The 25,609-nt window shown below is 33.4% G+C and overlaps 1 protein-coding gene across 13 annotated transcripts in view; it reads left to right on the forward strand.

The window, feature by feature from the left end:
• The window catches only part of CACNA2D1 (calcium voltage-gated channel auxiliary subunit alpha2delta 1), a 455,544-nt gene that overhangs the window by 370,066 nt on the left and 59,869 nt on the right, over positions 1-25,609 (forward strand). For all 13 annotated transcript variants that reach the window (XM_079151110.1, XM_079151106.1, XM_079151111.1 and 10 more), the window contains 5 exons: positions 4,043-4,147; positions 16,285-16,363; positions 17,469-17,518; positions 18,841-18,930; positions 24,738-24,815. In XM_079151110.1, coding sequence (XP_079007236.1) covers positions 4,043-4,147; positions 16,285-16,363; positions 17,469-17,518; positions 18,841-18,930; positions 24,738-24,815 — 402 coding nt within the window. The remainder of the gene's footprint in view (positions 1-4,042; positions 4,148-16,284; positions 16,364-17,468; positions 17,519-18,840; positions 18,931-24,737; positions 24,816-25,609) is intronic.

Genomic DNA, 25,609 nt, shown 5'->3' on the forward strand with positions numbered 1-25,609 from the left:
AAATGGAATTTTGAACAGTACATAGATTCTACAGAGGTAGATGAGAGAGGGAAAATCATTTCAGGAAAAGAATAAGAAAGTGTGGATTAAACAGATGAGACAACATGACATATTTTAAAAATTGTAACTGGTTTGGCATGGTTGGACTGTGAGCAGTATGGGAGTGTAGTTTCTCTTGTGCCATGACGGGCTAGCTCATACGTGAGGTAAGGACATGGAGCTAAGAACCAAACTCCAGGAGTTGGGTGGAAGCAGGCTTGTGGCGAGCAGCCTGCAAACTTGTTTATTGTGGGAACAGCTATACATTTTATGGGTTTCTTGCCCAATCACAATGTGCTACGGGGAATCAGACCACCAGGTTCCTATATGGGTTCCCTTGGTAACCCTGAGTCAACTTGGGGCAGTTCTTTACTTTCCTGGGTTGCCAAAGCAGAAAGCTCCTCCCTGCAAGTTTTCCTTACACACTTGGACATTCACTGCTGCCAGCCAAGAACTAGAATTTCTCCCAACATGGGAGCAGTGACAGAAATGGAAAAACTGCCAGGCATCAGTCTGTGAAGTGTGTAGGAGCAAACTAAAAGCTCATAGCATGAGAGGGGCATGTTGAGAGGTGTTCCATGTGGAATCTATTACAATATCCTGAGTGGAAGTACAGTCAGAGGGAGGGTGGGTGTACCTGATGGATGGCACAGGAGGGAGAGTGAGAGGAACTCAGATGACCCAAATTCTCTGAACTGGACTACTAGGCAGATGGTATCACAGGAACCCAATGGGGGAATGTGGGGTAGAAATAGCTCATTTCAGATATGTCCAGTTTGAGGTCAGGTTTTATTTTATTTATTCAAGTAAGTATGGAAACTGGAAAATAAAGATGTTCAACAGGGGAGATTATCTTTGGTGAAATAAATATGCTTAATAAATAATGTATGTTCATTAATAAAAACTAAATTCTCAAAACTTCAAAATTCAAAGGTAATTTATCATTAGGTTGAGATATATTTGTCCTCTAGTAAAGGAATATGAATTTTCTTTTCTCAAATATTATGGCTTATCTTATTCAAAGTTGAAGCATATCCAGTCATTTCCTCCAAATACTTATGTTCTTATTATCATGCTATTCCATTCAATTTTTTCTTTGTCCTTTCAGATTTACCTTTAAAATCACAGATGCAAGTATCAAATAGAATCACACGTATTTTTAAGTTAGAAAATAAATGTTAAATTAAGATTTGCTTTAGTTTTCAGTTGTGATTTCATAAAGTATTATTTTTCAGGTTTTTGTTGAGTGTGTGATAGAGGCTATGCTATGTGCTGGCCACACAGGGAAAGAACAGAATTTGTTCAGTGATATCACATTGAAGCATATTACCAACACCATTAATTGTAATTTTATTGAAATTATCAAGTATTTTGCTTAATTTGTTCAAAGAAATGTTAACTATTGTGACTGTGTGATTTTTACATAATTGTAAACCCATAGAAAATTTGCTGTGATATATATTACTCCTACCACAAATCCTAAGGAGGTTACTCCTAAGAAAAATACTGCTTTATTTGTTTTGAAAACAAAACATTTCTTGATTTTTCGTACATTCCCATTTTTGTGTGCCCTGATATCTATGACTCCTAGGAAGAGACTTTTAAACAAATATACAAATACACTGACATTCTTATTCATTAATACTAATTATATATCTAATGCTTCAAAAAATAAAACTATGACCTGGGGTAAAATTTTTTTACTGAATCACTCTATAAAACAGTCCTTTAGGTGCATATTATTTTGACCATTTTATACATGCAGATAAAAAAATGAAATAGAGAAATTAATTTTAACTAAGGGATTTTTAGGCATATTTTTTATACATATATATATATAGATATATATCTGTATATATTTTTTGTGCTAGGAATCAAACCCACAAGTACTATATCTCCAGACTCTTTTTAATTTTTATTTTTAGATAGAGTCTCACTAAGTTGCTTAGGGGTCACTAAATTGCTGAGAACTGACCTTGAACTTGTGATTCTCCTAGCTTAGCGCCTCTGGAGTTGCTAGGATTATAGGCATGTGCCACTGTGCCCAGCTCACAAACATTTTTTTTTTTTTTTTTTTTTTTGTGTGTGTGTGTGTGGTACTGGGGATTGAACTCAGGGCCTTGTGCATGTGAGGGAACACAAACATATTTTTAAGATAAAATATGTAAAGTTTTATATTATCAAATTTGCAAGTCATAATTATTATTGCATAAAAAGTCATCTTCAAAGAACCAGCACCTATAATTCCACAGACTCAGGACACTGAGGCAGGTGGATCTCAAGTACCAGGCCAGCTTTAGCAACTTAGCAGGTCCCAGTCTCAAAAAGTAAGAAAGGACTTGGGAATGTAGCTCAATGGTGAAGTGCTCCAAGTTTAATTCCCAGTAGTACAAAAAAAAAGAAAAAGAGAAGAACCATGTGTGGATGTAATAAATTAGTTAATCAATACTTACGTTTTCCCCAATGCTTCATTAAAAACTTTGATTGCCGATGTCCTAATAGTCTAGTCGATGAGGTGAGATTGTATGAAACAGGACCTTTTCACCAAGAAAGAAAAATGTTAACTTCATTAATTTTTACATCAGAAAAAGGGATTTATCTTGACTGAAAAGTAAGATAAGAATATGGACTTTAATAAGGTTGGATACCAAAGGAGAATTAATGATTTTTCAAAGCATTAGTCATTTGAAGTCCAGGGCTGTGCCATACAACACAGTAACTACAATCACATGTGGTTGTTGGGAGGTTGAAACATGGTTGCTTTGAATTGAGATGGGTAGAAGTGTAAAATACACAACAATGTTCAGAGACTTATGCTGCAGAAAATAAAGCATGTTATCTTGATTTCATTTTGAATTAATATTTCAGATGACTAGTTAAATGAATCATTTTATTTGAATTAATTCCATATATTTAGTATTACTCTCCTTAGGTGGCTAAAAGAAAATTTAAAATTACATGTAGGCTTATATTATGTCTCCTTTGGATAGAACTGAGCCAGAGGTCTGACATTGTAAAAAAAAATCGAGCATCTATAAATTAGTTTATTTTTCTCAGCATTTAAGGAAAATACATTTTATAACAGCCTAAAGCTAAGATGATAATGTTGTACCTCAAAGAAATCCAGCTTTCCAAGATAATTGTTCACTTTAATGGCACTTTAGTACTAGTTCATTGTTCTTCTGTGTCCAACTCTTTTGGAGATCCTAAAGCTTAATAGGACTTATCACTGGAATTGAATCTTTCAGGAATAGCATCTGCAGGCAGGTTGAGAGAGGAGAAAAAAATACTCTGGGAATATCTCAAAATTTACAAAGGAATAAAAGCATTGTATGTTAGAGGGTCAGTGAGGAGTTTGTCCCTTTGGAAATGTAATTGAAAAAAATATAATGACTGAGGAGGGAAGAAAGGAATAATTATTTGGAAATGTATTAAAATTACTTGAAAACGTATTCATATTTTAATATGACTTCCTTGTTTCTGCTATAAAATTATAGGGGCATAAAATTAACATATGCATTTATTAACTTAAAATCCATTTCCTATTCAGTCATGGAGGGATTATTAAGTGCCAGATACTCTCATAGGCAAAATAACAACACTGAATGAAAAAGGCAAAATATCCTGCTTTTGTGGACTGTACATTCTATTGGTGGAATCCATCAATTAGCACATAAACAAATAAAATATATACTATGTGTAAAAGAATAAAAAATGATATCCAGAGAAATACAGTCTAGGTGGGAGTTTACAACTTAAAACATAGTTGTCAGGGAAGGTCTCACAGATGGAATGACATCTGATCCAAGAGGTGAAAGAAGTGAGATTGTGAGATCTGCCTGGGCAGAGAGTGGGCCTGGCCTGGTCCAGAAACAGGTTCTCAGAATCTATTTACTGAGCAGACATTTCCCTTATTACTAGCAATCTCTGTCGGCTTTTTCCATATTGGTTTATTTTCCATGTCCTTCATTATCAACAATGGGCAATTGTTTTGTTTTAACAGTATAATGTTTCCAGAGCCAACTGCAATAAGATTATCATGTTGTTCACGGATGGAGGAGAAGAGAGAGCCCAGGAGATATTTGCCAAATACAACAAAGATAAAAAAGTGAGTGTAATTTTATAATATTTTTATTTTAATGTTTAGGTGGTTGTTGAAGAGATAGTGGTGTTGGTGGTAAGGGGAAACTTTTGTTTAAAGACATTAGACCCAATTGTAAAGTCACATAAACTATGGGTTGGAAAATATAATATTTTCATAGGATACACACATAGTATGTGACTAATATGTTAGTGAAATAATTAGGACTTATTGATCCTATTTTATTTTTATGCATAGATTCTAAATAAAAAATATTATACAAAAAGAGAAATCAGAAGGCAATGGAAAAACAGGAACAATTTAAGCTCTGCTTGGGAAAACTATTATGTAATTTAATTATAAGACATTATAGTATTACTTAAATTTCCTAAAACACTTTAAAAAAAATCTCTGTAGATATTCTGTATATGTTCAAAAGCCCAATTTACAACAAGAAAAAAAAATGCATCTGATTTTAAAACTGTTACATTTTAGGGAAAGATTTAAGGCCAGTCCTTTTGTAGGCATAATATTTTAAGAGATTTCAATCTCAATAAGCAATGAAGATCATGAAGATCAGCATTTTGTAATTGGAATATATTGATTTCAATGTTTATTTTACTGCAAGAGGAAAGCTTTGTAGCAAGAGGGATTTAGCTAACCTGTTAACACCCAAAGAAGAATGAAATTATGACATTTGCTGGATTCATGATCATTGTTACTGTAATTGACAATCAACCCAGGGTGGAGCTGGAGAATATCATGCTAAGCAAAATAGGCCAATCCCAAAAACCAAAGGATGAATGTTTTCTCTCATATGTGAATGCTAACTCACAATGAGACGGGGGTTGTGGCGTGGAGGCATAAGGAAGAATAGAGTTACTTTGGATTAGGGAGAGAGGAATGAAGGGAGTGGAGGGAGTCTGAGGTAGGCAGGGTAGCAGAATGAATCAGACGTTATTACCCTATGTGCATATATGATTACACGACTGGTGTGATTCTACATCATGTACAACCAAAAGAATGAGAAATTATACTCCATTATGTATGATGTATCATAGTGCATCCTACTATCATGTGTAACTAATTATAACAAATTAAAAACTGTATCTTTTCTAGCAATCCTCTATCAGCTTATTTCTATTTTCTCACTGTACACATTTTATAATTAGATGATAATTCTCAGTCTTCATTCATAAAAGACTGGAAATCCATAAAGAAGTGGTCAGAAATTATAATCTATTTCTTGTGTTTCAAAAATTATGCATTTATCCACAAGAAAACTTCAGAGTTGAATGCCAATTTGCTTTGCTGTTTTTTCCTCTCCCTTCTTTTTCTTTTTATTAGACAGTGACTCACTATGTTGCCCTGACTGGCCTTGAACTCATGATCTTCTTGCCTCAGCCTCCTTAGTAGCTGCAATTAGAGGCTTGCACCACTGCACCCAGCTTTTCACTTTAGAATTTTTTTCACTTTGTAAGATGTGGGTCATTACTAGCTTTGCTGGACTGTATTTTATGTGTTTGAGGAAAACATGTTGTTTATGTGTTAAAAAGATTGAAATATGAATTAATATGCTCAGATTATTTAGCAGACAAAATGTTGTATGCAATGGGATATAGTTCTGATGAAAATTTTTGGAACACTTTGAAATACTCCAGTGCTTTTGAGCCTATGTGCACTTGAAAGTGATCAAAGAATTGAAATCATATACACACACATGTAACTTGAATTAATCACAAATCTTAATATTGAATTCCTTGCATACTGTATATGCTATAATGTCATACTATTTAATTCAAGGTTTAAATTATTTTTAAATTATCTGTTGATTGAATTGGAAAGAGAAGCCCTTTATTTTTTTTTAAGAAAGCTGATAAATGGAATGAGTTGTTAATAGAGTATGATTTTCAAGTGATAATCTGATTCTATGAATATTTTTGGAAAATTATCAAAATTAAAAGTAATGGGAGGATACAGAATCATTAATCAGAGATATAATGGGCATGTCTTATATTATTTCTTATTGTTCCAAAATTCAGAGCAGTCCTCCTTAAATGCAGATGTCCCTCATATCTCCCTCCCTCCTTGGTCTTGTTTGGATAGTCAACCTCTGATCCCACAGTGCACTCTACAGAGCCCGTATGTGTCCCTGTCTGCACTGTACCCATAGAATCTATCCTTTGTCCCCCTCTGGATACAAGGTCTTACATTTTGGGGCCTGTATCTCATTTAACTTTTGTCTTTAGTCCTCCAGCTAAGAATATAAATTTTGTGATAGTTCTCAATATATGACAATAAATGAATTGAGACTATCTCACAAAAGTTGGAAGCATCAGTTCTGTTATAGAAAAAAAATTCATAATTATAAACCATAACTGGGAAAGTAAATATTCTGCTCATTGAAATAATCTTAATCTAATATTTCCATGTTTTAGAGAACATAAATATAACAAGTTTAACAGAAAATTCAACTATTAATATTATAAAATACATTTATTTCAAAAATTAATTAATCTTTGAAGAGAACTGAAATCATACCTTTTTTTTTTTTTTTTTAAACTAACCATGACAGAGTGAAACTACAGTTCAATAGAAGGGGAAACAGTCTGCAGTATGACATGATTTTATATGTGGAAAAGTTTAAAGACTCCATAAACAATCAAACAAAAGTCTGATAGAACTGCTAAATTCAGTTAAGTTGCATGATACAAAATCAATGTTAGTTGGGTTTCTATACTCTACTTATGAACTATCTGAATAGAAATTATGAAAACCATGAAATTTTGATGAAAAAATTAAAGAAGACATAGCAATTGAAAAGCATCCCATGTTCATAGATTAGAAAACTCAATATTGATAAAATGTTCCTAGTACTCAAAGTTAGCTCCAGATTGAATGCAATCCCTGTCAGAATCCCGATGCCATTTTTGTTTTTAAGAGAAATAGAAAAAAGCAATTTTAAGATTCATGTGGAACCAGAGAAGACCATAAATCACCAGCTCAGTCTTGGATCAAAGAACAAAGCTGGAGGCTTCAGTCTTGGATCAAAGAACAAAGCTGGAGGCTTCACACTTCCTGATATACCACAAAGCTACAGTCATCACAACAGATTATTACTAGCATAAAGACAGTCAGATAGATGGAACAGAATAGAGTCCACAGAAGTAAGCTCATGCCCATATGGTCAACTGATCTTTGACAACAGTGTCAGAGATATACATGGGGAAATGTTTGTTGTCTCCTCATCAAATATTGGGGAAGCTGTATATCCAAAAGCAAAAAAAAAAAAAAAAAATGAAGTTGTTTGCTTTTCTGACAACATACTCAAAACTCAACCCAAAATGGATTAAAGACTTATAGGTATGTCATAAGTCTTAAGTCTTAAACGATTATAGTGATTTAATGAGTATGGCAAAAAAGCCCAGAGAAGTGAGACTGTATCAAACTAAAATGTTTCTGCCCAGCAAAGGAAACAATTAAGTCAAAACACAATCTACAGAATGGGAGGCTATTTGCAAACCCTTTGTTTTATAAGGGATTAATATACAAAACATATATGGCACTTATAATACTCAATAACAAAACAAACAAAAATAAAAGTAATAACTTCATTGAAAAATGGACTAAGAACATCAATTAGACATTTCTTCAAGGAAAATATACTGTTACCCACAAATATATGAAGAAACTGCTGATGTATTTGGTCATCAGGGCAAATCAAACCCATGATGAGATATTAGAATAACAGTTATCAAAGAAAAAAAGACAACAGTATTGGAGAAATTGTATAGAAATTGAATCCTTTGTATGATGCCGATGAGAATGGAACCTGATTAGCCAATCAGAAAACAATCAGAAGTTCCTCAAAGAAAGAAAAACAGAACTACTATAGCATCAAGGTATCTGATTTCTTGGGACGTATCAGCGAGAATTGAAATTATGGTCTTTAGGAACATTTCTGTGTTCACTGCAGCACTATTTAAAGTGGTTCCGTTGTGGAAATAACCTAAATATCCACTGACAGTTAAATGGGTAAAGAAAATACAGTCTATATATTACAATGAAATAGTATTTCACCTTAACATAGAATTAAATTCTATGTAATGATAGGGTTGAATTTTGAAGATATTATACTAAGTGAAATAAGCCATTGAGAAAGAGACAAATAATACATTTTTCCACTTACATGAGGTATCTAAAAATAGTCAAATTCATATCATCAAAGAGTGGAATGTTAGTTTCCTGGGGCTGAGGTGAGGGGAGAAGGTATGTTCCTAATCAATGGGTATAAAGTTACAGTTAAACAAGATGAATAAACTCCAGAGATGTGCTATGCAACATTGTATTTGCAATCAAATAATGTATTACATACTTAAAAAATGTTAAAAGGGCAGTTCTTATGTGTTTACCATAATAAAATAAAAGTTAAAAAATATCTCAAAGTTATAGTCTTAAAGTTATGTGAGTCAGGCCCAGTGGCGCACACCTGTAATCCCAGTGACTCGGGAGGATGAGGCAGGAGAATTGTGAGTTCAAAGCCAACCGTAGCAATTTACACAGGCCCGAAGAATTTAGTGAGACCCTGTCTCTAAATAAAATATAAAAAGGGCTGAGGATGTTGCTCAGTGGTTAAACGTCCCTGGATTCAATCTCTGCACACACACAAAAAAAGTTATGTGAATTTTTAAAATTCTGAAAACTTACTGTCTGAATTCTACCTTTCCCCCAAGTCTCTCCTTTGGCATTAATTCAGCTGTTGAATGATTCATTATTTTCATTTTTCATCCATATGAATCAAAAATCATCCAGAGCAACCAAGGGAGGTGTGATGAGGTTTATCTGGAAAACTGCTGAATGAGGCTGTAGATACACAGCATGATTTAATGAAGCCAAAAGTTTTGAGAATTAGAACAAAATGTTTGGGTTCTTATGTGGAATGAACTGCTCTTGGGAATTAATCTACCTGATTATAGATAGGTACAGCTTTAAATCTGAATCCATGTTAATCTCTCACACAGCTGTTCCAAATTAAAGCACATTCACTTTCTAATCTTTACCTGCAACAGTACCATTTCTCAGGGCTGAACCATGTGTACAAGACCTCCTCAAAAATGGTGCCAAAACCAAAATGAACTCTATCATAAAGTCCAAACAAATGAAAAAGAAAAGTAAAACCAGACACAGAGTTGAAAGATAATTCCCAGGACTAGCAAATTAAATATATTTGATTTTCCATGTACTAGCAAAGAGGTTGCTTAGCAATACACACTTAGGATTACCTAGCCAGCTAGGAAATAGTTCCCTTTGCTAAATTTTCAAAATTAATGAAAAAAAAAGAGGCATTTAAAATGGACAATTTTTTTTTTAAATACCTAGTAAATTGAGTAAGAAGAACAAATGGGAAAAAAGCATGTGATAGATGTGGAATAATTTTAAAAATAAGGATCACATAACTAGAGTTATAACTTACAGTGTGTATTGTCATGAACTTATTTGGTTTTAAGGAATATTTTAAATTATGAGAAAATCTTTCCTGTGTTACTTTCAGGAAGAAATATTCTATAGTCTATAAAAGTCTAAATCAAAGTTACAAATGGCTGAATACCATAGTCAGAATGAATATTATCACTTTTTCAACAGATGGTAAGAAAAATAATTCTCAGGAAATAATTCATTGCATCCTCTACTAGCTCTCTGCCTGACTTTTGCATCAGGCAAAAATGAAGCCTTCAAACATATGATAATGAAGAACCTGTAGCATGTAAAGTATTTAAGATCATTTAACAAATGAATTGCATCTGAAAACTTTCATTTCAGATATTTTCACAAATTCAACAGTTTCCAAGATTTTCAGCTTTAGAATAGGAGCTATACCTTGGCTCATAGAAATGATATGTATTGGTCTCGCTGCAGTCACTATAGAGTTGAGAACAATGCAACTGACCCTTCTACTAGAGAAACCATCAATATAAAAGGCACGTTTTATGCACATTTATGTGTGTGTCCTTGTTTGTCAGCACTTGTTTCTCTTAAAATTCATATTGGCAATTCTTTCCTTACGCTGATATATCTTAGCACATTTGAATAATATTATATTCATGCATTTTACAGACTTCTTAATTTAATATCTAAAGCAAATTTTAGTCACAGTTAAGTTACCTTAGACACAAAGAATATGAATGATAAATTAACTTCAGAGTGCAGAAAGTACACTTGAAATAATTTTTAGGCAGAATTGTACCATCCTGACTTAGGATCACTATTTGTGTTACAAAATTTTTAGAAAAAGTGATCTGTCCTGCTATTTCTATGCTCCCTTCTTTTCTCATCAAGAACTGTGCATAGTTGGAATGTGGGATAAAACTAATAAGATACTCCACCCTGCATATGACATTTTGAAAATACAGAGGGCTTCTGTTGACTTAACAAATGATTGTATTAATGGCACCTTTCTTTTTACACTATTCCTTTCCAAGTACGGGTTTTTCCTGAGTTTTCTGATTATCAGTGTAATATTTGTCACTACACAAGTAGATTATTTGAAATGAATTCCTGCATGCCTTAAACCTCTCAGCTGATGATGCTCTTTACAAAGCTAGAAATTGCTTGCAAATGCATTATGTTCATAGCTTATCCCTACTTTAACAAGTACCATAAATTTACATAGAAAAAGAAAAGGAATGTGAAATTACTTCCATATAGCCTAAAAATGTGAGAACGATTCATTAAAGTTATTAGTAAATTTAAACACCACTACAATCCCAAATCATGTATGCACATTATATATGCATATGTAAAACATGTGAAGGAAATATTAGTTGGGTTCTTTAAGGGGCATATGCGAAAATACATGTGATAACTGTGTTTCGTTTCCTTTTTAAACAGTGGTTTTATGTTATTTATTTACTTGAATGCATTGAACAGACATAGATTAGTCTCTTGCCTCTGTCAGAACTTTGGAGACTTCAAATAGATCTATCTTATGTAGACACAGTGACATTTAGATAATATTGTCCCCTTGACATTAGAATTTGTTGTAAACAGAGTGAAGAGTCCATTCTGCTTCTCTAAAAAGGTATTATTTTGAGTCGTTGTAGGATCTTTTTGAGGCAGAAAAGGCTAATGCCCCACAAATAGAAAATATTACCTCATAGAATTTTGGAACTTTGTAGTCATCATCATCGTCATCTTCTTCTTCTTCATTACCGTAGCTAAAAGTCATGGAGCTTATTGTTTTTATATGTTATAAACGCCACTTTTATTTTTTATGACTGGGATGCTCATCTGATAAAAGTATCATCATCATCATCACCGCCATGTTGGAAATACAAAAGCCCAAATTAGAGAAGTTAAATAACTTGTTGAAAATCAACAACAACTAAACTATATGGCAGAATCAAGAACGTAATTTATAGCCTAAATTTCATACCCTCATATAGAATGAGCCTGGACGGCCATCTGTCTGTTTCTTTCATTGTCTGTGCTGATCATCATTTGTCCACCTGGGAGCCTACCTTCTAGTCAGGCAGCTGGGCTTTAGCCCTCTGGGATATACTCCTCATAGCTTCAACAGCCCAAGGTGGATCACCAGAACTTTGTAGGTTGCAAGTGCCTTTCAGATCATTTTGGCTTTAAAAATAAATGGTGACAGGTGAATTTGGATCCTTTCATTTATTATATAATGCAATGAAACTAGAGATGTGGGTTAATCAAACACTTTGGGCTTGAGTACATGTGTGAATTGAAGAAACCACTGTAGAATTTTCTCCTAAAACATTCAATCCAGTCTAGTATTTTGATAGGCTTAATACCAAAAATTTTAGTGCACGGAGTAGATTAATACAGCCCATCTCTGACATCATTTTTCTAACATGTCTCAATAGCTGAAGCTTTTATTTTAGTTTCATGGACTTTCTTCCTTCATAGACTCATTTCCATTATTCTTTGGAGATTTGCCTGTTGTAAATTAAACTTGAACTCTGGATAACTGATAATTGTTGAGGTGACAGTTTCCAGTAACTGGATTCTGCTGGGAAGCAAATTCTTAGGACTTTTTAAACTAGGTTGACCCTGTGGCTTTGGAAAACTCTTAATTAAGGAAAAGTATTTCAGTATTCAACAAACAAGACAAAACAAATTTTAAAACAGATTAGCAGATGTCAGAAACATAGTCTAAAATTGTGAACTAATGGTATATATGGAATAAATAAGTAGTACATTTTAAATAATCAAATTTGCTGAAAATTAAGGGTTTTTTTGAACTAACTAGTACAGTCATCTATTGTGAATGATTGGAATTATAATATTCTGTTCAGAGAAAAATTATTTTTAAACAACTAAGGGTAAAATTGTGTAAATTTATAACTAGTAATGAATGATTTTTAATTTGCCTAATCTTACTAAATCTGCCCCCAAATTACTATCACTTTAATGACTATATTTTACACCTAAGGGTGAGTCAAGAATTACAAGAGTTTTTCGTATTCTCTAGGATAACAAAGCACATGGTTGTTGTAAGTGTACTAAATATCCTTGCATTTTGCCTAAATTTTCTTATATAACTCCAGCAAGCAGATCTATGTAATAAAAAAATTAGAAATTTACTCTAAGTATAATGAAACTGCCTAAATTACAAAGTGTGTAATGACTACTACTAGTAGTCTCTCCTCTTCCTACATATCATAATGAACTGACTTACTATTACAGAGAACAGAACTTGTCTTCAGTCTCTCTAAAAAATAGAAACTACTCATTTGATTTTTCAATTTCCTTACATTCAATATTTCGATTTATGTGTATGGCACTGTAATAGATGCTAAATTGTGCAATCTTGGAATTCTTTTAACCCAATCCAATGTATATTTAATGCTGCTTTCCCACATTACCTCTGTTGAAGATCTGGGCTCTGGCATTATGAAAAATATATGCCAAAGACATTTACAATGGATTGTGTGTGCTTAATACATGACCCTGTGATGAAAATTTCACAGAAACAAACCTTTTAAAATAAGAACCAATTTTAAATCATACTAGCTGAGAAACTTATACCTTAATATGAATATTTCACTTAGAAAATTTCCAGTGTGCATTAGTTACATGATTATAAATGTGGTACTAGACATAAATTAAATAATTTTCCCTCCACAGAAGTTTTGGTTGCCATGATATAGGCATAGTCTAAAGTAGGTAGTTTGTGCTTGAGAGTTCAGGTAAAATTTTTAGCTTGTGTGTTTTTCCCCCTTTTTTGTTCTTTTTCTCACAAAGGATCTTAGTATTTTGAGTTGTTTTGTCTTTTCGATTTTATGCAAGACAATATGAATACCCTAAAAAAAGTTCTACGATTATACCCCATCTCTGAGAATAAAATTTACCTTAAATTTTATATTGTGCATATTTCAATGGGTCACTTTACTTACCATTTCTCCAAACTTATGGATAAGTAAGAATTATAAATTTAAAGACATGGAAAGCATCAGAAGATGGGAATAATAGTCATCTCTGGATTTGGGTGTCTGAATTTTCAGAGTTCAGTACTTCATTGACTGCTCCACAGGGTGGCAGTAATATAGTACACTTCAGAGGAAATGAAGCCATTTGTAATTCCAAGTGAAAAATCAGTGCACAGAGATTCTTCTAAACTTCACCAATTCAGTATCTACATGCACTATGAAATATATAATGTAAATTTTTATGAAATCAGTGAAGTTAAAGGTTAGCTACAGAATTAGCTAACATGTATTAACAAAGACAAATTTAGCTATGATACAGCACCTGGGCATGAAATAATTTGTGTATTGATTTGCATGGTGGTTTGAAGAATGTGTGTAAGCCACTGTAGTAGATGCTAAGTTTTGAGTGACTTACATTAAACTTTTTCTTAACTAAATATATATTTTTAACTGAGTGTGGTGGTACATTCCTATAATCCCAGTGACTCATGGGGCTGATACAGGATGACTTCAAGTTTAAGGCCAACCTGGACAACTTGGGGAGACTCTGTCTTAAAGTAAAATGGGATAGGCATGTAGGTAGAGCACCTGTTTCACGTGTAAGAAGCCCTGGTTCAATCCTCAGCACTTAAAGTATACATATTTATAAAATATCAGAAAGTTCTAAGATAATTTATAAAATGTTTAAGTAGTGTATATCATGTGTACAAAAACCTAGGAGAAGAATAAACATCTTAGATATGGTAGATTTTGTAAATATTATAATGATAAGGCAGTTGCAAGCATTATAAGAAAAGAGTACATCATTATTCTTAAGTGTTTAGTATATACTGGGAAATATTTTTTCAGAAAAAAAATTGTTAATAAAAATGTCTGCCGCAAGGTAAATGAAAGTTGAGAACGGAGGTACAAGTTAAACACGTATAATAAGCACGGCATTCAATCAGTTAATAATTGGCTTACATTTGTATAACTAGTTAACATCTAGATAACCAAGACCCTATGTGAGAAAAAGAACAAAAAAGGTGAAAAAAAAAAACACAATTTAGCATGCTTAAAATTTTGTAATTAAATGTGACAGGGTATATAACCAGCTCTGATCCCCAATCCTTAATTTTGACAACTTCTGAGGGCTCATGCAGGCAAACATGAAAGTTAGGTGAAACTTTTGCAATGAAACAAAGCAATCAGTCTTTTCTACTGGATTTTTTTAAAGTTAAGTGTTTATTTGGACTATTTGAATGATAACATCAATCGAAATAATCTCACAGTGGGGATCTAAATGTAGCCTCAGTGTTATTCAAAGTTCTTACCTTCCAGAGACATAGACATAATTCACTTAGTCATATTCATTTAATTCTTTACACTGAAAGGTATCTTGTGGAAAATATTTTACCACAACACTATGGTGGTTACAGTAGACACAGCTAGTGGTGACAGCTAGACACAGCTGTGCTTTATTTGAACATCTGAAATTTGACTTACCAACTTCAGTTATGAAGGACATACCCAAGTGCTTTCTGGAGCATCTGGATTTTTTTTCTCCCTGTTCTGAATTCATGTGATGATTGTTTAAGGTATGGCAGTCAAATTGAATTAACAGTTAGGGTGGTCAGCCTGCTTAGAAAAACATTTCCCTTTAGGGGTAAGCTCAAGTATGTAAGCAGTAACATAATTTTGAAATATATAGTGCCCCTTAAAATGACCCAGTTGGAGGAATCAAGAAAATGAAATTATTGCATTTAGAGGGAGAACTCCTAGAGATAGAAGGAGGGATAAAGAGAGCCTGTGTGCACGAGGGTGGGCAAGCCAACATGGGTGAGCATGAGCACCCTTCTCATTAGCTAACTCCAGTCATTCATCCTTATAATTTTGAGGTGATTCAAACTGAATTGCTTCCTACATTACTAGCTAAGGCAAACCTGGATGACTTCAACAGTGGCTCGGATAAAACCTTAGCAAGAGAAACTGCAACATCCCCAGTATGTATGCTGGGGGCAGGGACTGCTAAGATGTCATCTGTGTGGCCAAGTCCAAGAAAAGAAAAGAAACAGATGTGCAGTCTCTGACATTTGTGCTCTGTAATCATGAGCAAAAGATAAAACAATTAGAAAATGTCAATTCAAATAGACAATTCACATAAATTAGGGAAAAGCTAGGAGCGTATTTGCCGATTTATCTGTCAGCCATCTTTTCTAGAAAATAAATCATATAATAGCATCATAACTATATGTATACATCTTAAATAGTTCCATGCTGTGAAAGTAGCCAACACTGAGTTGAATTATCTTAAACAACTGAAAGGAACATGACCTCCTATATACATTTTCCTACCTATGATGAAGGGAAGTATTTCTTGCCATGACTATATATGTGGGTGATATAACCCAGTGAAACAGATTTAACCAGGTGAAATTGAGTTGGACCTGAAAGATGCACTTTCTACTAATGAATGTTCAATCATTCTTCTGCCTGAGGACTGGGATATGGTGCAGCACACCAAAGTGATAATTTAAATTTGCAATTGGAGTATATGTTTATAGTAGGCTGTGTGAATTCCCTCTGGTGCCCTGCTGAATTCTTTACTTGCCTGAGTTTTTCTTGTCATATGAAATTAACTGAAAAACTTTATTGTGTTTTGCTGTAGCAATTTTGATTTGCCATGCAATTAAATTTTGATCCTAATGGATACCTATTTTTCAATTCATCTAGGTACGGGTGTTCACATTTTCAGTTGGTCAACATAATTATGACAGAGGACCAATTCAGTGGATGGCTTGTGAAAATAAAGGTAATATCTGTTTTCTTGACTGTTTTATTAGAAGAAAAAAATTGGGGGTGGTAACTTTTAAATTTACATTGTCATTTAAAATAATCTATAGTTGTAGCTAACTCTTACAGGAACCAAAGAAATAAGAATTTTTTGGGGAGGGGTACCAGAGATTTTTACCTAGGAGTGCTTCACAACTAAGCTCCATCCTCAGTCCTTTTTAGTGTTTTATTTTGAGACAGGGTCTTGCTAAGTTGCTGAGGCTAGCCTTAAATCTTGTGACCCTTCTGACTCAGCCTCCTAAATCACGGAATTACAGGAGTGTACCACAGCACCCAGTTCAAGGCACTTAGATTTTGAACATATTTTCAATAGTGAAAACACAATACATTTTTGGCATTAGCATTATAGTGTCAGAAAAATTCAGACATCTGATCATAATATTATACATTCATAAAAGGATATAGGATTATATTGAATGATACTTAATGAGATATAACAAATATAATTTTATATGGAAAAGTAGGAATGAATGAATATCTGAATTTTATAAAACTTACATATGACAGTGTAACATGCGAACCATTTTTTGAGTTGCTAAATTACTGTTTTTTGAAAAATGTCTCATACATTCCTAGATAAATTTTGTGTAGTGAGGCCATATTTCTTTTATAACATAAAAAAAAAATGTTATTTGAAAAATAAACTGTGACACCATAGCAACTAAAAGAACCTGAAGTATTCTGAAAGTTATATTTAGGCAAACATTTTATGTGTATGTGAATATATGTGTGTATATATATAATACACATATAATTATATATTTTCATCATTAATAATATATACAGCGAAAAATATATTTAGCTATACCAGTTTCATCACTGCTTTGTAGAAGAATATTTGTTTCATACTATTTAAGAAATACAGTGAAATTTCTCATAAAATCTTTATGTATGTTCCAAATGTTCATTTATCAACGTCTTCTGAATTGGTCAGTTGTATTTGTATTTTAGTGTTTGCTTAACTTGGAAGTAAAAAGGATATCCTTTTCTCCTACAAAGACATAAAACAATTTTGATTATTATAATGAAACATTTATATACATAAATATGTATATGCATTTCAGGTTATTATTATGAAATTCCTTCCATTGGAGCAATAAGAATTAATACTCAGGTATGTTTATTTAAAACTCACTTATTACATTTTTTTCAAAGTTTAAGATATTTTTCCAGTTTAAATGTGCTCAATATGTAAAGAATAAGTGAAAATTAAAAAAAATCCAAAATGTTACATTTTTTACTAAGTATCATGATGGTGGATTTTTATTTCATTAAGGGTCCAACTGTTTTCAAACATTGAAAACTCAGGTAAAAATGTGAACAGAAATATGAATATTTTATTATTCTCACCCATATAAAATGAAAAAAATCAAATTTACTAACAATCTTATGTTATTGTAACTTGATTCTGTTGCAAATCATTTAAGTAAGTTTCTTAGCAAAATAGATAATTAAATAGTAATTATTCTTGACAAATTATACAAGGCCATACTTATTTTCAAATAATCCCTAAAGATCTATTTGCTGATTAAAATAGTTACAAGGAGATGATTTTTCTAACACATTCAATTGTGAAAACATCTCTGTTAAGGAAATTTTTGTAAAATTAATAATGAAGTGAATTTAAATATATATTATTTTCAATTCATAAATTACTATTTAAAACCACTTCTCAATTTTAAACATAGCTGAGAATCTACAAAATAAACTAAGTCACAATTTAGCACAAATAGTATGGCCTTTGTGGAAATTAATACTGAATACATTGAATGTTGAAATGAAACAGCAGCTGCATTTGAGTCTCATGTCTAGATTTGGCACTGTATTTCATTTATTTTTTGATATGTTTAAATGTAGTTTTGAATTCCAGCCAAACAATCTGTGATATGAAAGCAAGTATGTGGCTGCTTTATTATTTCAAATTTGTGCAATTTCACACAGTAAATCACAGTGCCTTAAATAGTTTAGATCAACATGAAACAATTCATAAGGCATGTATTTCACTTATCATGGACTGTACCTTGAGAAACAATGTTCTGATTGTTGCTAGAAAGAAAACTGCGGTAGATATACTATATAAATAAGTCAAATATTGTTGATTCAAGGTATGAAGATATACCACTTATGAAATGCCCAAAATAGAAATTAAATAATTATCTATTCACCCTCTTAATAATGTGATTGATTCAATATTCATTTTAAACTCTAAATTATTTTTCCTCCTGTGGCAATTTTTTTTATTTAGCTTTTAATTTTTTACAGACTGCATTTTGATTCATTGTATACAAATGGGGTACATAATTTCATTTCTATGCTTGTACACAATGTAGATTCATACCATTCGTGTAATCATACATGTTATGTTATAGGGTAACGATGTCTGTTTCATTCCACCATATTCTTTCTTTATCATTTTCTTTTTTTTTTAATAAATAGGAATATTTGGATGTTCTGGGAAGACCTATGGTTTTAGCAGGAGACAAAGCTAAGCAAGTCCAATGGACAAATGTGTACTTGGATGCACTGGTAAGAAGTTGGATATTTAACAAGACTGTCATTAAACCAAAAAAAAAAAAAAAAAAAGCACAGGACTGACTTCTTTTTAGGTGACATTTCTCTTTTTCCCTTTAAATTGAGCCCTTTGCAAAATTCCTTCTATCACAATCTTTTGTAACCAGAATTTAGATAATTTGAATAGAATTCTAGATTTGTATATAATACAGAGCTACAAATGTCAAATGTTATTTTATTTTGTAGTTAATCCATTAAGAGTGAAGAATTTTCAACCTAGAATGTTGAATTTATAGATATTTTCATAACTTTTTGAATTTTAATGTAAAAAAATGCTTATTGCCATGTGAATGAGAACCTATTTCTGAAGATTTTGGAGAAAGTATTTTTAAAGTAGATGTCAGCTAGTAGGAACGTACCCCAACATCTGTAGCCAGACCCACTAAAATTCAGAATTACATTCAGTTAGGCAGAACTCCTACCATACACTGAAATCATTTCAAGCCTCATTACCTCTTCATATGTAATCTCAAGCTTTAAATTCAAACCCAAACCCAGACATTTTTGTAGGAATAGGATACTGGTGTTTGGTTCTGGTGTGAAACTACGTGTACAATGCTAAAATTTCCACAGCACAGTTGATGTTTTAGAATAGATATTCCATCACACTTTAAAGCAGTGGTTCTCAAATGGGGGTAATTTTGCCCTTTGCAGATATTTGGAAATATCTGTATATATTGTTTGATTGTCAAGGCTGGAGGGTGAGGAGCTGCTACGAGTCTTTATGGACAGAGGCTGGGGAAGCTGCAAACATCCTACAATGCACAGAACAGCCCCATTGCACGCACACACACACACAAGAAAAATTATCCAGCCCTACATGTCTGTAGGATCAAAGTCATGTTTTTTGATGTTATTTTTACTTTCCTGATATGAAATTAATAAAGAATTATAACACTTAAAATTTATTCATATGCTTAATCTTACTTTGAAGTTTTTATTCATGCTCTACTGGAAGGACATACTGGGGAGAGCCAAAATACTAAGTCCTAAAAAGTAACTGCTGATTCAGTAGTACCCTTTCACCTACTTGGAGTCCAATTATATGCTGTTACTTCTTTTCTCTATGCAATGCTGAACCCAAAGGGCAAAATACGGCCCATTTAGAATTACTTATCATTTGATTCTTATAAAGTAAACATATACAGGAAGTTAGAAGAAAAATAGGCACTATTAGAAGTGGCCTTGCACGCTAAGAAAGATAAAGTAAAGCTTGCTTACCTCAAATCCTAGCAAAAATTACAACCCAGTGTTCCTTCTTGACATCACTTATTTACTTAAGGTCACATAGTCATCTAAAGCTATGAACAAGATGTTTCACTTTTTTAAATCCATCCAAGACACTGTATGATAGGAGGAGCCAATAATTATGCCCTGTTGCTTTTCAATGACCAGAAGTTCATTAACCAGAATGTCTGCATTGCTGGTAATGTTCCTACTGATAGCACAAATGACATTGGGAGGAAACGTTAATTCTAAATGTGCTGTTTACAAACTGAAACTAAATGTAAAATAAGAAAAAAAAAAATGGAACACATGAGTTGGCCATGTAGTGCACCCAGATAGCATTCTTTTCACTGAGAATAAGTGACCTATCATATATTCCTTAGTATTTCTTTGTAAGTGCTGCATACAGCAGATTCAAAATATGTTAGTCGAATTCAGTTGTATTAAAAAAGAAAAGGTATAATATCTCAAGACCAAATGTAATATAATGTGAAAAATTCAAGGGCTCTGGTGTTTCAGAGGAAAACGAGTCATGTATCTGGGGGTAGAGTGGGATGTGAACATTTTCGCTGAAATGTGAGTTCAAGTACAGTTTCTGTAATTGATGGTGAAGAGAGAAACCATATAAGGTATAATATACAATTGGGGGATGTAGTGGATATATTGAAGGATACTGTTGTCACCTGTAGAACTATTGAGATATCAGAACAGACTGAAGTAACTTGTAGAGAGATCATTTTATTTTGAAGATAAAATGAGACTCTTTAAATAAAAAGAGAAAAATGAAAAGAGTTGGGTTTCAGAAAATAAACATTAAGTCTGAGGAGATAGAAATCTTGTTTTATTTTGGTTTTTATTCTCTAGAAATATATGCAGTGCTGGCAAACACAGTATATTTTTTGGTTCAGTTGATAAATGAGGGAGAAAATGGAAGTTGGGTACCCATGAGTTCATCCATGGTTATCTTAAATCTAGAGTGTTAGTCATCTAGGACCTCATTTTGAGTTACATAACATTTTTAGAAGCAAAGTACAGTGTTCTATACAAATGCAGACAGAAATGAGGCAAAGATAAAGACTGCATCCATATTTACATTGTCGATCATTATAGCAATTTTTAAAACTGTATGTTTAGTTATTTTTTGAGTTTTTCAACTGAAATACCTAACAAGAAAAACGTAGAGGAGAAAAAGTTTACTGGGGGCTCACAGTTTCAGAGGTCTCAGTCCACAGACAGCTGACACCATTACTCTGGGCCCAACAGGAGATAGCATAATGGGAAAAGACCCAGTGGAGGAAAGCTGCTCAGCTCATGTAGGGTAAGGAAGCAGAGAGGGAGCAGAAGGAACCAAAGGCATGATGCAGCCTTCCAGGGTATACCTCCAGTGATCTACTTCTTCAAGCCACTCCCCACCTGCCTATAGTTAACACCTAATCCATTCAAACTGGGATGGACTGATTAGATTACAGCTCTCAGAATCCAGTCACTTTATCTCTGAACATTTCTGAATCAACCCAGGCACTTCTGGGGGGACAACTCACATTCAACCATAACATTCTACCTCTGGCCCTCCAAGCCTCATTTCTATCTAGTAATGCAAAATACAATTAGTCTATCTCCAAGAGCCCCACAGTTTTAACAGTTTTAGCATTGCTGAAGAGTCCCAAGTTCAGAATCTCCTGTGAGACTCAAGACAAACTCTGAGCTGTGAGCCCCTGTAAAAATCAAAAGCAAGTTACATGTATCCAATGTACAGTGCTATAGAGCAAACATTCCCGTTCCAAAAAAGGATGAATAGGGGCATAGGAAGAAGGGATGATGCCAAAGGAGAGCTGGGCAAACAGTTCCCCCAACTGTGTTTACAGCATCTAGGACATGTGACCGCAATATGGTTATTTCCAAAGTATTTGGACAGCTCTTTCCCTTTAGCCTTGATGGCTGCGCTGCACATAGGCTCTCTTATAGCCTGGTTCTTTCCTCAGTCAGCAGCTTTTTTCAGTAGACAGTCCACATTACTAGAATCTCATTTCCTAGGGTATCCATTCAAGGCTTTGGCTTCCCCTTAACACATTGCCTTCTCAGAGACAGCCCATAGGAATTCCAACCCAGCTACACTTTGCCTGACCTGGAGGCTTTCCTTTGAAATATTGGTCAGAGCCTTCACGACCACCTAAATTTATGCAAACTACTTAGCATCTGTTTAGGGGATGTTATCTCTTCAATAAGCATACCTTCCTTGGTGCCAACGTCACATGCTTATTTCTGGCCAAACCACAAGTTTTTTAAAACTCCTTTGGGCTCTGTTTTCTGCTTCTGATTCTCAGTGTAAACCTAGCTAAGAGCTGCCATAGTATCCATGCCACTGATTGAATGCTGTGCTGCCTTGAAGTTTCCTCCACCAGATTTATTAGTCCATCACTTAACTTCAGCCTCACATAGAATCGCAGGACATGGACAAAATGTAGCCAAACACTTTGCCATAATATAACATGAACGACGCTAATCCTGTTCCCAAAACAGTCTCATTTCCCTCTGAAACCTCTGGAGCACAGTCACATTTCTGTTGCATTCTGTCTTCTGATCTCCCACCAGAATTGCCCATTAAGCTCCACTTATACAATATTCTAAAGCTTTTCCAACCTGCATTTCCAACGTTTCAAAATTCTTCCCTCCAACCAGCCCCAAGGGCTTCTGAACCACATGGTCACCCAGTACCAGTGTCTGTTTTAGTCAGTTTTTGCCTCACTGTAACCAAACTACTCAACAAGAACAATTTAGAGGAGGAAATGTTTATTCAAGGCTCACAGTTTCAGAGGTCTGAGTCCATAGATGGCCATCTCCATTACTCTGGGCCCATAGTGAGACAGTATTATGGGGAAGGACTCAGCAGAGGTACACTGCTCAACTTGTGATGGGGTCAGGAAGCAGAGAGAGGAGCACACGCAGAAGGGGTCAAAGGGAAGATGCCCCCTTCAGGACACCCCATTGACCCTCCTCTTTGAACCACTTGCCAGCTTCCTACAGTTACTACCCAGTCCATTCAAAAAGCAGAATAGAACGATTAGGTTACAGTTACTTTACCTTTGAACATTTTTGCATTAACAGAGGTGCTTTGTTGGGAACACCTCATATCCAAACCATAACACTATTTTTATAAATTATAACTCAAATAGAAAATTATCTAAAGTAATCTTCACAAAATTATCTTTTGGATGCCAGCTTTATGAATCTATGATCTGACTTTTTATTGAAGTAGAATGTTTTCACTGAGAATGTTAATTTGCATAATTAACTAAGGATCTCTTCATTCAAATGTTCTTGTTTAGGATGAAACAGAGAGCCAATATGTGTATCATCACATACTGAACTATCTGTAGCTGTGCCTTAATTTTATGTGTCCCAACTTACCTGATGTCTTGTTCTGCTGGAAGTTTGTTGAGAATTGCCCTCCTCCCTGAATCTGTTTTCATTGTTTTGGGGCTTCTTGCGTGCACAGTTAAAAACCAATGCCTATTTAAGATATTCTCTCCATAAGATCACACTATTACTAGAATTGGAGCAGAGTTCATGAGATTTAGATTTGGGATTGTTATTTTAGGAGATTATTAATACTTACTCAGTTTATAAGCAAATTCAAAAATTCTTTAAAGAGTGATTTTGATGAAAATGTAGTTTTAACATGAAATAGTAATTATACACACCCACACACACCACAGATATCAGTAATAAAAAAAACTTCTAACTTACAATAATGTCCATGTATTCTTTTAATATGTAGAAACCAATATGCTGATTAGTAGAATGGCATTATTTTGTTGTGCTTAATTGTTTCATGACTAGAATTTCATATTTGACATTCGCAATTATCTTTTCTACATTACTTTCTTAAAAAGTAATGTTTAATTTGGGTGCTATTTAGGAGTAATACTGCTTCTTTTGAACAGCATAGTATTTATCTACAATGTTCCAGATATGCTATATCAATAGCATATTGATAATATGCTATATCAATAGCATATTATTTTTATTTATCACATTATTCAGCTACATATTTGTGAAACAGTATGAAGTGTTTGGTTTAGGGCACAAAAAGTTAAGAATGAGGCTACAAAAAAAAAAACAAAGGAAATATATCATTTAAAATAGTATTTTTATAACATCTGCTTATGGAAGGCCCTGATGGTAGGTAAGCTGTCTCTGTATAAAAAGAGTGTGGAGGGTGGACAGTTACTGAAATGTTTAGAGGCTAATGACTCTTTGCATAAATAGAATATTTTTAATTTATTTACAGTGTACACTGCAACAGTATTTCAAATCTTACATGCTTCAATAACTGCCTAATAAGTATTTATTATCTCCAAGACATTTTCACTGACACTTTGAAAACAAAACTTTGATATTCAAAATTAGTTACTAGTTTTTCATGGCTCTTTATCAAGTAACTCTAAAATTAAGTCCTGGATATCAAAGTCTAAGGCAGTAGGGCAAAGTTCAAATTGTAATTTTCATTTGCCTTTTCTCTCAATTTGTTTTAGGAACTGGGACTTGTCATTACTGGAACTCTTCCGGTCTTCAACATAACTGGCCAATTTGAAAATAAGACAAACTTAAAGGTTAAAAGTTAATTGATAAAATTAATAATTATAAATGATAAACTGTGATGTTGAAGCTTAATGTGGATAAGATACTCCTATAAGGAAATGCATACAGTGTAACTGTCTTGTAAGGCCAGAGGTCAGTGGCAGCAGCTGCCTGTATGATAACCACCTGGGAAAAGGAAGTGCAGGTCAAACTCTCTGTTGCCCCAGAGTCAAGGTTGAGTTTCACTCTATTTAATTATGACCTGATGAGAACACAAAGTCAGACTCTGGGAGTAATTACATGATAAATGGTCAATACTGTGTGCTCATTTTTTAAATGCATTTGATGTATTTATGGAGTTTTGGGGGGAAAAAAGACCAAAACCTACAGTGAAGTTTGTATCAGGTGTACATTGGTGCAGTTATTGAATCCTTACTCTTCCAATTCCAAAACAATAGTTTTTTTAGTCATCTTATAATCATTTATAGTTCTTTTTTTTGTATTTTTTAAGATACAGGAAAAATACTTAATGAGTTTCTTAAAAAATGCTGGATTTCTATAACACTGGTAATATTGTCATGCATTGAAATGCTACTTAAAAGTTCTGAATAATTATTTTAAAAATCTTGTCCTTATTTTGCTAATTTTGATTTAAAAATAGTGGTGCATTTTTTATTTTTCAGTTAGATTCAGAATGAATTAAGAAGGCAGGAGTTAAGAATTTTTAAAAAAAATAATTTTTACTTGTAGATGGACACAATACCTCTATTTTATTTATTTATTTTTATGTGGTGCTGAGGACTGAACCTAGGACCTCACATGTCCT

This window comes from Sciurus vulgaris, assembly GCF_902686455.1.
Source record: "Sciurus vulgaris genome assembly, chromosome: 8".
Classification (NCBI taxonomy): Eukaryota; Metazoa; Chordata; class Mammalia; order Rodentia; family Sciuridae; genus Sciurus; species Sciurus vulgaris.